This window comes from Clavelina lepadiformis, chromosome 3 (assembly GCF_947623445.1).
Source record: "Clavelina lepadiformis chromosome 3, kaClaLepa1.1, whole genome shotgun sequence".
NCBI classification, from domain to species: Eukaryota; Metazoa; Chordata; class Ascidiacea; order Aplousobranchia; family Clavelinidae; genus Clavelina; species Clavelina lepadiformis.
In genome coordinates this window covers 24,321,979-24,335,338 of record NC_135242.1, presented here as the reverse complement: position 1 = coordinate 24,335,338, position 13,360 = coordinate 24,321,979, and the positions used below count along the sequence as shown (strand labels likewise).

At 37.5% G+C, this 13,360-nt stretch overlaps 3 protein-coding genes across 3 annotated transcripts; 2 read left to right on the top strand and 1 right to left on the bottom strand.

Annotated features, from left to right (window-relative positions):
* The first annotated feature begins 2,587 nt into the window (after positions 1 to 2,587).
* LOC143448788 (UNC93-like protein MFSD11) lies at positions 2,588 to 5,165 on the top strand. The gene has a single exon (XM_076948659.1). It carries the CDS (start codon positions 2,632 to 2,634, stop codon positions 4,078 to 4,080), a length of 1,449 nt encoding a protein of 482 aa, XP_076804774.1. The 5' UTR covers positions 2,588 to 2,631; the 3' UTR covers positions 4,081 to 5,165.
* Positions 5,166 to 5,181: 16 nt separating this feature from the next.
* On the top strand, positions 5,182 to 9,297 carry LOC143448787 (N-acetylglucosamine-6-sulfatase-like). Its single transcript, XM_076948658.1, has 11 exons — positions 5,182 to 5,337; positions 5,772 to 5,880; positions 6,123 to 6,277; positions 6,444 to 6,509; positions 6,649 to 6,747; positions 6,819 to 6,995; positions 7,106 to 7,307; positions 7,407 to 7,621; positions 7,842 to 7,946; positions 8,020 to 8,211; positions 8,363 to 9,297. The coding sequence occupies exons 1-11, from the start codon at positions 5,182 to 5,184 to the stop codon at positions 8,549 to 8,551; spliced, it is 1,665 nt and encodes a 554-aa protein (XP_076804773.1). The 3' UTR covers positions 8,552 to 9,297.
* A 921-nt stretch (positions 9,298 to 10,218) lies between these two features.
* Positions 10,219 to 12,501, bottom strand: LOC143448789 (selenoprotein K-like). Its single transcript, XM_076948660.1, has 5 exons — positions 12,418 to 12,501; positions 11,533 to 11,674; positions 11,104 to 11,188; positions 10,889 to 10,966; positions 10,219 to 10,804 (listed from the first exon to the last, which is right to left on the bottom strand). Exons 2-5 carry the CDS (start codon positions 11,552 to 11,554, stop codon positions 10,705 to 10,707), a joined length of 285 nt encoding a protein of 94 aa, XP_076804775.1. The 5' UTR covers positions 11,555 to 11,674; positions 12,418 to 12,501; the 3' UTR covers positions 10,219 to 10,704.
* Between the last annotated feature and the right edge of the window lie 859 nt (positions 12,502 to 13,360).

The following is a 13,360-nucleotide window of genomic DNA, read 5'->3' as shown; positions in this document are numbered from 1 at the left end:
AGATAGTACAACGTATAGGTAAATTGTATATGAGGCATATAAATTGTGTATAACGTTTGCAATATTATTACTATATTATAGGCCTATTATGTTATAAATACACAAAAATATTGTTTTTTCATGTTTGTTTATTTGGATAGTTTGCTCTGTGGCAAGAATAGCAACAGAAAATCTTTACACAAAACTGCAAAAGAATGCAATCTGCAAGGGGCCGATATATGTTGCTGAATAAGCGAATTGGTCTGTGTTTAGGCCGGTTAATTATTACCTGGAGTTTGTAGAAGAAAAGCGCGGTCGTTGCAAAACTTTGTCTCTGATCAAAAAAATATCTTTCCATAGTGGGTTCCAGTTTTTTATATTTTGTTCTAGAGTTGGGCTTTTTTCCTTTAAAGGGGTTAACATGGGTCTTCAAAATATGGCCCGATGGTTACCCAGGCTTGCTATTTGCAAATATAATTTTTTTATTTTCCTACAGCATTAACACCAAGCTGAGCGCAATATCGGCCCGGGTCAATAAGGAAATAGTTTGTTTCTACAGTTATGGCGAAAAACGTACAACACAAGCAATTCCCTTGTTGGTCCGGTCCCATATTTCGCTTAACTTGCACCTTTGGGCAAGTCATGTTAAAAAGTAGAAGGGTAACCTCAAATGAACTTTTAAGTTACTGGACGTGTCAAGCGTTTACCACAATGTGTGGAACTGTAGATGAGTTTATGACATTACTTATCAAAAATAACGACACTGTCCGCATCTGCCGTAGAGAGAGCGTAGCTTCCACTTTAACAGAGAACCTTTACAATACAGGAATGTAGGCCAGTGTACTTTAAACCGGCCATTATAAACAAGCCATCAGCAAACAATGAAGTCACGAGACAGCCCGCTTAATCAGTTTGCTCGTACCAGCGATGTAAATATTTTTTGATGCAACAGACGCGCAGTAGTTGAGTTGCGTTTCGTTTTGTTGTTAATTATTGTGAATAGCAACGCTGGTTAGTTATTCACGCAAAGCATAAAACGTGACGAAATCAGGCATTTTGTTGTTGATGTGAAGAGTGAACGTTATCCAATGAATGTACGTTGATTGACAGGTATAAACATATTTCACTCTTAATCTACTTGGGTCAGTTAGCTCCCGTATATTTCCCATCAACGTTAACTTGTACTCGATAAAATGTTTTTACCTTGTTACATGTGAATGCAGTTTGTAAATACGTTTTGCATAGATTGGGAATTTTTCCAACATTTTTTGAACTGTTATAGTAAGAGTGCATTAGCCTTTGTTGCCATCATAGTTACATATTGCCATGTAAGGTTGTCAACTGTACGCAAAATTACTATTTACGCCTAACAATCATAATAAAAATTTGTTGCAGATGTTAGTAAAGTACCGGTATGACATCAACATTTATCGTCAGGTCGTGGACAGAAATTACCACGAAATGACTATTTCACAGAATGTCGGTTATGCAGCCAGCTGTTGAAGATAGGCGGTTAAGTTAGGTTAGGAGAAAGGCAATGTAAAAAGTTGATTTAAGCTATTTAACGTTTATTTGAGTAAGACTTGCATTAGAAGTAGATTTAGATTTAGATTTAGATTTAGGTTTTTCTGTTGAAATAGTGGCTGCCAAGAACTTATTCAACCATTGAAATAATAAACAGAATGTTCAGCACATTTCAATGGGTTGCTTGTTTGCAAACTAATTTGCCTCAGAAAATTCTTTCCTATGCATGTTTGTATGTTTTCAGTTGATGGCTTACAAATTTCTCAATCATTAATTGCTTTATTTGCGTTAGATATATTATCCATTTTTTATTGAAGGATTGACACATTTGCTGTTTATGGCATACTGGAAAGTAGCTTATAACTAATGCACGCACTACGCTCATCAACATGCACACCAAATTTTTACACATTCATGCCAATTTTTCATGAACAAACAAGGCAAAGCTGATTATTTCAACGCCAAGTTTTCATAAAAAAGCAGAGAACTTGGGTTTTAGTGCACCCCACCACACCACATCAAAACTGCACAAATGATTTCTCATAAAAAACTGCCTCACTTTCTAGTTGGGGCTATAAGTACTGATGTAATGCCATGTAAAAGCTTGTCTTTTCACTTTGTATGTTATATATCTCACTGGCTTGCTGTCCAAAGCATGAATTAGGTGAAAAAGAATGTTATAAATATCGTATTAATAATTTGATAATTGCTGCATGTCTGATGTTTATTCAACAATACGGCATTTAAATAATAATCATTGAGAAGATAATTTAAGTGACATGTATACAGCCTATCATATATAACTGAGAAAGATTCTAAACTGAAATGTATTTGAAGGTATTCTCATCGAAATTTTCAAATCATTTTAACTCTCAGTGCCCAGCATTTGAGTTCCGGTAACATATGTGGAAAAAATTGCTTACAACGGTCTGCAAACAATGATTGTTTAGACTAGAGGAACTCGTTTACTGCCATAGATTTACGTCAAGCTGAAAATAGTTTTTTTGTAAACAAATTGAAAAACCAGTGTATATAGAATTATAGTGGTTTAAGTTTCAATTTATCTTTTCTATATTGCAGATATTGGTTTTGTTCTAAGCTGATAATTGAATTGCGAGCACTATCACTATGGATGACAGGGATAATGATTTAAGTTCTTCAAAGAAAATGTTTAACGTTTTAGCCATGGGTATGGCATTTCTCTTGATGTTTACCGGTTTTCAAACCTGTGGTATGGTTGAGCAGACAGTTTTGAACAGCTACATCAATGACACAAAGACTGCTGACGGGGAAGTAACTTACCACGGCAGTGGTTATATTAGCCTGGCCATCATCTACATCGTTTTTGCTTTTGCCAACTGGATAGCTCCATCCGTTGTGAGTTTAATCGGTCCAAAATATTCAATGTTTCTGGGTGGGATCACATACACACTTTACCTGGCAACCTTCATCAAACCACTTACGCCAACGCTGTACATTGGATCAGTTTTGGTTGGATTCGGAGCAGCCATTCTTTGGACTGGTCAAGGAAACTTTTTAACTCTTAACTCCGATGATGAGACCATGGGCAGGAATAGTGGAATTTTCTGGGCAATGTTACAGTGCAGTTTGTTGATCGGAAATATTTATGTTTTTTTCTCGTGGCAGGGTGTGACCAATATTACAGAGCACCAGCGAGTACCTCTCTTTATTGGCCTGACTGCGGTTTGTGGCTGCGGCACTTTCTTGGTACTCGTTCTGAGATCACAACATAAAAGTCCCAGAATAGAAGAGGACCGAGAGCAGCTTGTTTCCTCCGGGTCTAACGATGACAGAAGTGTGGACGGAAGCGATGTAACGCAAGATTCTGCGTCTCTGGATGACAAGGGACATGATTCGAAGCTAAATGAAGCCTTGCAAGCATTTCTTACATCTATACGCCTATTTGTGCAACCTGAAATGCTTCTACTTAGCATCACGTTTTTCTACACAGGCTTGGAGTTGACCTTTTTCAGCGGAGTCTACTCGACTTGCGTTGGAGCAACTAAACAGTTTGGGTCTGACTCGGACAAACTCGTTGGTTTGACTGGGATTATGATAGGTGTTGGAGAAATATCAGGTGGTGCGATATTCGGAATATTTGGGAAGAAGACAATACGTTACGGCCGTGACCCGGTGGTTCTTCTAGGAGGATTCGTGCATTTGGTGACGTTTTTCCTCATTTTCTTGAACATTCCAGACGAAGCCCCAATAATGAAGGCGACATTGGATACAGCCTATATCGACCCTAACAAAGATCTAGCAATTGCCTGTGGCTTTTTGCTTGGATTTGCAGACGCTTGCTTCAACACTCAATGTTACTCCATAATCGGCAGCACTTACCCAAAGAAGAGTGCCCCGGCATTTGCGTTGTTCAAATTTGAGCAATCTTTTGCAGCGGCAGTCGGTTTCTTCTACAGTTCCTACATTTCCTTGAAGTGGCAGCTCCTAATTCTTGTTGTTTTCGGGTTCGGTGGCACGCTCACCTTCTTCAAAGTTGAGAGAAAAGTCCGACAAGTTGCACTAGACGCCAATTCTGTGGAATATCCCGACATTTGAACCCAAAAAAAAATTGCCAACATTAAGCACTGGACAGTTACCATTTTTGCGTGAATTTTCTTTAAAAACTAGATACTGTCATTGCAATAATTTTTATAACCGTTTTCATCATTTATTTACATAACGTCATAATACAATTGAATTGAAATCTGTTGCATGTTAGTGAGATTAAATGACCTGTATAATATGCTCCGCTAATTGAGTAAAATGCTCAAATTACATCTGGAAAGTTAAAAACCAGCTATTATGGTCTAATTTGATTAACTAAGTGGATTCTTTTCCATTCTCAAGCTGGTGACTGTGTTTTTGGAGTATTAAAAAAATGAAAGATTGTTATCAACTCATTGGGATTACTTAATGCAGTGAACTAGTACAATGTATGTTGATTGGTTTATGCTCTCAGGTTTACTTAACGTCGTTGTGAGAACTTTAGTCAGTTGCATGTCGCCATCTCGTGATACTTTCTGTTGGTTCTGGTTGAGGTATCAGTCACTCCACCCTGTGCAATATGTCGTGTTTTATATGTTTTATGATTATCGTCTGACCTTGCATAATGAAGCTGCTGCATTGGATCAACTTAACTTCACATCAGCTGAATGTTAAGTCAGTTGTGTTAGTTTGTTTGCAAGTGCATGTAGTTAAGAACGAAAGTGTATTTGTTTTCAATGACAATCAAATACAAGTGTTTTATGCGCTAAGAGAGTTTTTAAATACATAATGCACGTTATCTACGCGGGCATGTCCTATTTGCATGCTGTTTAATAGTACTGATAAAGGTAAATCATTGATACACTCTGATTTGTTTGTTTGCTTTCAACAGCTTTCATAATATGGTGGCTGTAACTGTACGTCTTTCTTTATAGCCGCTTGAATTCATATAAGAAATAGCTTTGGCTGCAACAATACCTTTAAGTTTTTATGCTGATTAAGACATATTTTTGATTTCAATTACATTTGTTGGATTTGCGTGCATTATCTTTGTATCTTTCCCTGTTAGCCTATTCTTCTATTTCTTGTGCTATATTGTAGTTTACTTTACAATTGGTCACCGTCATTTTGATTTCATTGCGTCTAAAAATTTCCAGGGATTTAATTTCGAAAATGAGGTGTTGTCAAATACATAGGAGCGTCATGTTATGTCTATGTTTTCTCTTCGTGATACTCCACGCTGTGTCAAGCGAGGAAAACTTACCATCCCACGCTCCCAATATTGTCTTGATTCTCACTGATGACCAGGATAAGATACTTGGAGGAATGGTAAGAACTTGTTTAATAATAATAAACATTTGCATGACGCCCTATACCTGGTGAAAACCACTCAAAGGTACTTAACAGTCCATAGGTAATTAAACAATAAGTACGAAATGTAAAAGGATATAAACAGGAAAACGTTGCAGTAAAATCTACATTGAAAATGCACACAAAAGCACAGTAGAAAAAAAATGCGTCATTGGTGATTTTTGAAAAGAGTAAGTTTTCCGCATCACGCACGTCTTACGGGAGATCATCCCAGGTCCTGGAAGAGGCTACAAAAACATTTTTTCACCGTATGTTTCGGCCCAACATCGTGTAACTTGCAAGTAGTTTTTAGTTTTATAAAGAACACTCGCCTCATTCTCTTTGTGAAAATAGAAGTTTGTCAACCTGAATCTGAATTTTGATGAAATTAATTAAACATTTTCATTATTCAGACACCAATGGTCAAGGTGAAAGAACTTCTTCAAAATGAAGGGACAACGTTTACAAATATGTTTACCCCGACCCCACTCTGTTGCCCGAGTAGATCAAGTATTTTGACAGGTAGCTCAATAATTAAAGGAACGATTTAAGAATTACTCTACTGACTTAATGTCAGTTTTTTATTGCATGGGCTTTAAGGAGATGACAATTAGCATGTAGTCAAACTTGCAGATAAATCATTCGCTTTACTTCCCATTAACATTTCTTGATTGTAGATAGTTGATTGATATACTTCTGCTTTATGACTTACTTTTCTAACAGATTGTGAGATTTTATTGACCGATGCACTGAATCTTATTCAGGGCGGTATTCTCACAACCACAACACGGTCAACAATTCAATCTCGGGAAACTGTGCCAGTTTGTCGTGGCAGAATTCCACTGAGAAGGAAACTTTTGCAGTGTTTGCTCACAATGCAAAGTATAGAACTTACTTCGCAGGAAAATATCTTAACCAGGTATCACATAACTCTGCACCTTTTTAACTTGGTACCTTGCTATTGGCAAAATTATTTTTATCAGGTTGATGAAACTTTATAAGTTGTTATTGGTTGTTTGGTATTTGGTTAGTTTGGTTTATTTACGCTCATGTTCGTTTTAAATTTTCAACTTTTGTTGTTTTAGTACGGAAAAAAAGCGGCTGGCGGGCCCGGTCATGTACCTCCAGGCTGGAATGACTGGTTTGGTTTGGTGAGTAGCGGCAATTGATACAGCATAAAAATCTTTAGACGTGAACAATTTTCCTTTTAGATGTGTGGGAACCCTTTTATTTGTTAACTTTATCTGTGATCGATTGTTTCGAAGCTGAGTTATAAAAATTATTTTCAAGGTTGGAAATTCTAGGTATTACAACTTCACCGTTTCAAACAACGGAACTGTTGTTACACACGGAGATGCTTATCACTCTGACTATCTCACCGATCTTTTGGTGAGCATTGTTGAAACATCAATTAAAGCGTCAGCTTTTATTGGATAGATAGGGTTAGATTTATTACTCAGACAAACAGAAGTGTCAAGAACATTCACAAGCATCGTGAAAATCACGTTGATCAACCTTTCTTGATGATGATTTCAACTCCCGCTCCTCACAGCCCGTGGAATGCCGCCCCTCAATATGAGGGAAAGTTTCTAAATCTGTCCGCTCCAAGAGATGGAAGCTTCAACAAAGACGGCAAGGTTTGATGCGTTTGCTTAAAACAGAATTGGTGACAGTTTTCAGTATTTTAATTTTGGCTGGTGGTTGATTTCTGCCCGCGTGCCATTCACGACGACTTGTTGTGGTTTAGAACAAGCACTGGCTTCTTAGACAGGCAAAGAACCCGATGGTTGAGGATTCAATCAATTATTTAGACAACGCTTTCCGCAAGCGATGGCAGACACTTTTGTCGGTTGATGATCTCGTTGCGAAAGTCGTCACTGCGTTGAATGACACAGGACAGCTTAACAACACTTATATTATTTATACTTCGGATAATGGCTACCACTTAGGTGAGAAGTTGAAAATATCTGTTTTCATCCATATTTGTATTAATTGTATTTTTGCTCGATATCTTTATGTATATTTTTATCTTAATTTCTGCGTTCCAGGACAATTTTCTCTTCCAATCGACAAGCGGCAACTTTATGAATTCGATCTTCGAATTCCATTCATTGTTCGTGGTCCGGGAGTTTCAAAGAACGTGACCAGAGTTGAACCCATAGTGAATATTGACATTGCTCCGACTATTGCCGATATTGCTAATGGGGGTGGGGGGAAATTCCCGGCTTCTATGGATGGAATCTCCCTACTGCCCCTTTTTAACGTGAGTTAATTTCATCGGGTCCCATTTTCGTGTAAAAGTAGTTCACCCTTCGCTTATCTTTCCTGTTCTGCCTAATGGGTTATTTTTTTGGTCCGGTTCCCCCTGCCTTTGTACGTCACCCACTTCTTAGAGCTTAACTAAGAGCCACTGTTACCATTATGAAATAATCTCATGAAACGCCATAGCAACGATGTTATCACTGCTTGTTCTTTGTTGACAGTCCGACAAGAAACCAAAATGGAGAACCGATTTCCTGGTTGAATATGATGGAGAGGGATCCAATAATCCACCCCCAGGGTGCACTGGGATTGGTGCAGGGGTTTCGGTGGGTAAATTGTCGGTATTTGCTGTCATTCATCCATCTACCCCACTTAGTGTTTGATACCTATTCCATGTAGCAATGCTTTCCCGACTGTGTATGTGAAGACGCATTCAACAACACGTACAGCTGTGTACGAACTCTTGATACTCTGAATAAAGTGGACCTGATGTACTGCGAGTTCACTGACAGTGAAACGTTCGTCGAGTTGTACAACCACACAACAGATCCCCATCAACTGAACAATATAAGAAGCACGGTTGATCCCCAGGTAACGTGTTGTTGTCAGAAATTAAAGTTGTGAGTTGTGTTTTTTATCTGTTGATGTAAAATACAGTGCTAATTGTGTGCAATTTTATGTTATTCTCATTAACTTATGTATTTTGGTTGATATTTTAATTAAGATAGGAATTTTTTTTCAGGTCTTAGGCAAAATGAATCAGCGACTGATCGCTTTAGGGGATTGTTCGGGAACTACTTGTCGCTCCACTCTCCCACCAAAGCTGACCTTTGAACCCGTACAAGTTTTACACCGGTCGTTGGAGTTTTTAAAATCAACTGTCCATGGAATTTTCTCAAATTTATTTTCAAACCAAGATAATACTTTATAAAATTTTGTAACGTCAGTTCAACGGAAAGTTATCTATATTCTATGTACTTGCTCCGTTAATTGATTTTAAAATGTTGTCTTCATACACAAAGCCTGTGGCTTACCTTGAGACTTCATACAGTTTTTTCATCTTGATAAGACACAAAAGTTAGAGATTCTTCACAATATAAACTACACACATTTATAAATAACAATCACTCACTGCATCAGCTACCGGCACTTCCTGGCTTATATAAAGGCGACCATGTACTTTTGAGACGCATGTTCCAGGCCCCTGCAATAAGGGGCAATGTATGCTAACTCATTTGACCACCACACCACCTTTTGCAGTTTAAGGTTACACGACAACACCACCTGGTGTTGATCACTTGCCAATTATTCCTTGGAAATCAGGGATTGAGTCTTGTCATACCTGGGCTAGATGATGCAGGATTAGCTGGTGGTTGTATGCTTTACTTCTCTCCACGTCATGACTCAATACATCAAAATAAGGTCCCTTAGTTACCTACTCACAAACCACGGAGTGCCTGTATTGGGTGAATTTAGGATGATTTGAGTATTAGTGTCATACATATTTATCGTTCAACCTTTGCTTTTCTAAAAATGCTTGTTCGTTTCCCAAAACTTACAATTATTTGGTGATATGCCACTATGTGGTGGAGCAGTGTTTCCGCAACAGTGCAATTGATTACGTACTTATTTGTATTGATTACTCTTTATGCAAGATTAAATTTGTTTGGCATGCTACGTGGTTTCCTAGCAGATTTTATTTGTTTTAAGTAAGACATGTGAAGCGATTATAACGTGTGATATATTTGTAAGGGGGTGCCAAATAAACTTGAACACATTTTGATAAATTGTTAAATATTTATATCCATTTACCACTGGCCTGCTAAAATCAATACAACTGTAGTTAAATACATGATTTTATTAGGTTGACTAGTTTACATGCATTTGAATGAAAACGTTTATGGTTAATTTGCAACCGCTTCTGAAGGAAGCCCTGAGACACAATTCACAATTTGATTTAAGCGTATTTATTTGAACATTATTCTGGCAAATGGCAAAGGTATGTCTGAAACAAATCAGTCTGTGTTTTTACCCATAGGTGGGTAGTAATTTGGTACTGTAGTATCGAATTACTGTACCACGGTACTTCTTTCAGTACCGATACCATCGGTACTATTGAAAAAAAGTGCCGAATCTCTGCACCGAATTACTTTAAAAAAAAAATTCAGCCGGTTCTGGTACTCGATACTTTTCATTTGATTATTTCAAAATTTGTCTGTTTTCAAAAACACACGTTAATTAATCTTTGATGAAGATGATGAAATGACAAGTAAAATTGCAAGCAATTAATGTCACATATGTTTTGGCCTGGAGTAACTTTTACCGGAGGCATAATAGCGGCAAACATTGCAGCAGCATCTTTTACACAAAAAGTCCTGGTACCGAACTACTTTTTAAAAATAGTACAGAATACCGAAACTGTCTGTACATTTTTTATCAAGTACCGGTACCAACGGTACTTTCAAAGAACCTACTGCCCACCTCTGTATTTACCTGCAGTTTTATTGCTTTTTACAGTTGAAGTTAACCACTTTCATAGAAATCACTGTATTCTAGGTTTGATAGGTCGTTAAATTCTCTGGATATGAAAGTCTATCACCATGTTGCAACAGATTTAATCACATCTTAATTTATTGCACAAAAATGCTACAATAAAGAGAACAAATAATGGGAACTTAGCAAGTATCCACAATAAACACTTGAAAACTTTCAGCATCAATGGTTCTCTTACGCATAAGACACGGAAAGAAAAGGTGGAGTTAAAAGTTTCAGCTTGGCATACTTTTATAGAAATAAACAGCCGGTGAAACATATTACCACAAGGATGTGCGCAAGCATAAGCTCGAAATCAGACACCACCATCTAAGTTAATAATAATGGTATGTACAAAACAGATGCTAGAAGATAGAAAGGAGCAATAGAATATTTAACAAAGTCCAGTTGTAGTTTTATCCGGTTCTTCAGTCCAGCGAAGGTTAGCTGAAGAACCGTCATTAATTATGACATTGTGACATCATCGACACTACAACGGGGCTATTAGGGGTGACTAACCCCACGGCCTGTTATGGGTTCCACAACAGGCATTTATCTTCCTCACCCACCACCAGCAAGGGGGGGTGCGGCAGGTCCTGTACTTCTACGAAAGCCCCCCATGTTTCTACGTGACCCAGGAAATCCAGGACCCCTAGAAATTAAAAAGAAAATGTTGGGATGTAATTCACTGTGGAATGTGTTAATAAAGAACCATGAATTTTTAAAAACCTCCTACCCTTGAGGTCTTGAAGAGTAATTTGACCGGCTTTCATTTCCACGCTTTGTCATATCTGGTTGGAACATCGTGCGGAAGCTGCAAACAAAATGTTAAGCTTTCACTAATCAACTGATAACAATCTAAGCAAATTAACTGGATAATGAACGCTTGTTGATATCGTAAACTTTATTTTGATCAAAGCTAATGGAATACAAACAGAAGAAGCAACTCACAATAAAACAACGAAATCAATCAAACTCCAAAACGTATCATACAGAATTGACGCCCTCCATGGTGAACGACTGCCTTGAAGCTGACCTGCAGGTAGAAAATATGTCTTCATGTTCATATATGTCAATATGTCAAGTATAAAAGCCTGTTGGCAAACACTGTACATTACACGCTTTAAGGCGAACTTCAGAAAAAGTTATTTTGTTTCAATAATGGCATTTTAATACTATATATACAGTTATTTAAAATGAGCTTGTAAGCAATCAGACTGCATTCTTTGTATCTATGGTTAAGGTTTTCTTAATCAGCACTTTCATAAACTATTTAAGCATTATCAGTAGGCTGCAAGGGCTATCAACGAACATGTAGCGTAGCCAAGCTTGTAATTTTCCCAGGTCTATCAATTTTACAATTAAATTCAAATTTCTTACCGCCACTTGACACATACGGCATCTTTCAATACTCAGATCTCTGTCTCTATAACTGTTGGTGATACGCCTATTTCAGTATTTGTTGAGAAAACAATGCACACTGCCAGATACTGAAATATGTCGTCTGTATTTCAACTAAAATCTGAAAAAATGTGAATACTTAAATATGTAAGTCCATAATGGAAAGTGTAACATATGCGCACAGCAGGCTTGTCAACATGCTTGGCAATTTAAAATGAACACACAATCAAAATTATTTGTTTAAATGCTAATAACTTAGGGTCTCTTGTACTTTTGCACTCTGACTTGAAGGCCTTAATGGGAAGGAGTTAATTAAATTAATTATGACATAATAATTCTTTAATACTCAATCTTTAAACAAAACCCTACTGGAAAGTTTGCATTTAGTGCGCCGGATAAATAGGCCATTGAGTGTAATGCCAAATTTTGTGCCACGCCAACGTAATACATAACATACAATATAGGGCAAAATGCAATTCTGCGCCCGAAAATTGGTGCATTTAAAAACGGGTCTGGTAAACAAGTGCACAATCAAATAACGTCACAATTTAAGTAGCTGATACCTTTGTATATTAGACCTAAAAAAAGTAGATTCAAAGATAATTTTGATGATTATTTGTTTACCTAACGTAAATGTTACAAAATAGTAACGTTACTATTTGGGTAGTTGGGGTCTAGTACAAAAGGTATCCTGTGGTTGTGGACTTGTATATCAGACTCGGCTAGCTTATAAGCTGTATCTAAATAGGAGCCAATGCTTCCATTCTGCACAAAACGCTGTCAACACTATTCTCCAACTCAAGCCAGTTCCGATCAAGCTTCACCATTTGATAACTTATTGTCCATATCTTTTGTGCAACTTACATCAAGTTGACTTCGTGGCCAAATCCAATTCTAGGCCTATACCCACCACTTGTTTAAACGTAGGTTCAAGGAATGACAAATAATTTCGTTTGATGATATGGAAACGAATTATCAAATTTCACTTGATCATTGTGATACGCAAGGTGTTGCGGTTTTGATGCAAAGATATGGATGGTTTGTTTCATTTCTCTTTGTTCATAAAATATGTGGTTTGTTATATTAAAGTTACTGACTTCTTTATGTGGACTCTTTTCTTGCTCCACAATAATGTACAGCGAAAGATGAATGTCTCCTTGGAAAGAAAATTCTTGCCGTGCTAGGTTTCATTTTTTCCTTGTTTTCTTGGTGCTTTTTTCCTCTTGTCTTCAAGGAAGGTCCAGTGGAGCTGTCGTCTTTTTTTCTGTCTTTTCTCTTCGCTTCTGTAGCTTATTGACGAATCTATTTATTTGCGCTGTATTGTTTGCTGATGTGTGGTAGCCGTGTCGATTTACTTCACGACCACGTTAGCAATTTCAATAGCAGAAAGCAAGACTTACGTTGTATTGTGCAACCGTGTTCATTAAAATAAGTCACTTCGGCTTGTTATACCTACGTGCCAAAAAAACGCAATTAATCTGTCTAACCGTAGATTATAGGCTAGCTAGGTCAAATAGAATCATAATACGTTAGGCTGTGACACAGGTATAGAACGGGCAGACGCCAACGGATCTAGCGCAGAAATGCAAACCTACTACGATGTGATTGTGCACTTGTATATATACTATATAGGCCTATACATGTACTCGTGCCTCGTGGCATGTATCGCTATCGGCAGTGATAGTCCTAAAAGCCCTAAAAGCAAAATCGATTTTTTTAACCCGCGTTCAGGCGTTGAAGCTGAAAAGTTCTCTTACTGGTAGGAGCAGATTGGACTAAGTTCTGAGTCTGTCATGATAGCCTAGGC

Excerpts from the sequence above, each read along its gene's own strand:
- LOC143448788 (XM_076948659.1), top strand. The coding sequence starts at position 2,632 with ATGGATGACAGGGATAATGATTTAAGTTCTTCAAAGAAAATGTTTAAC.
- LOC143448787 (XM_076948658.1), top strand. The coding sequence starts at position 5,182 with ATGAGGTGTTGTCAAATACATAGGAGCGTCATGTTATGTCTATGTTTT. Across the intron at positions 5,881-6,122 it reads TAGATCAAGTATTTTGACAG|GGCGGTATTCTCACAACCAC; the intron begins GTAGCTCAATAA and ends AATCTTATTCAG. Across the intron at positions 7,308-7,406 it reads GGATAATGGCTACCACTTAG|GACAATTTTCTCTTCCAATC; the intron begins GTGAGAAGTTGA and ends TCTGCGTTCCAG.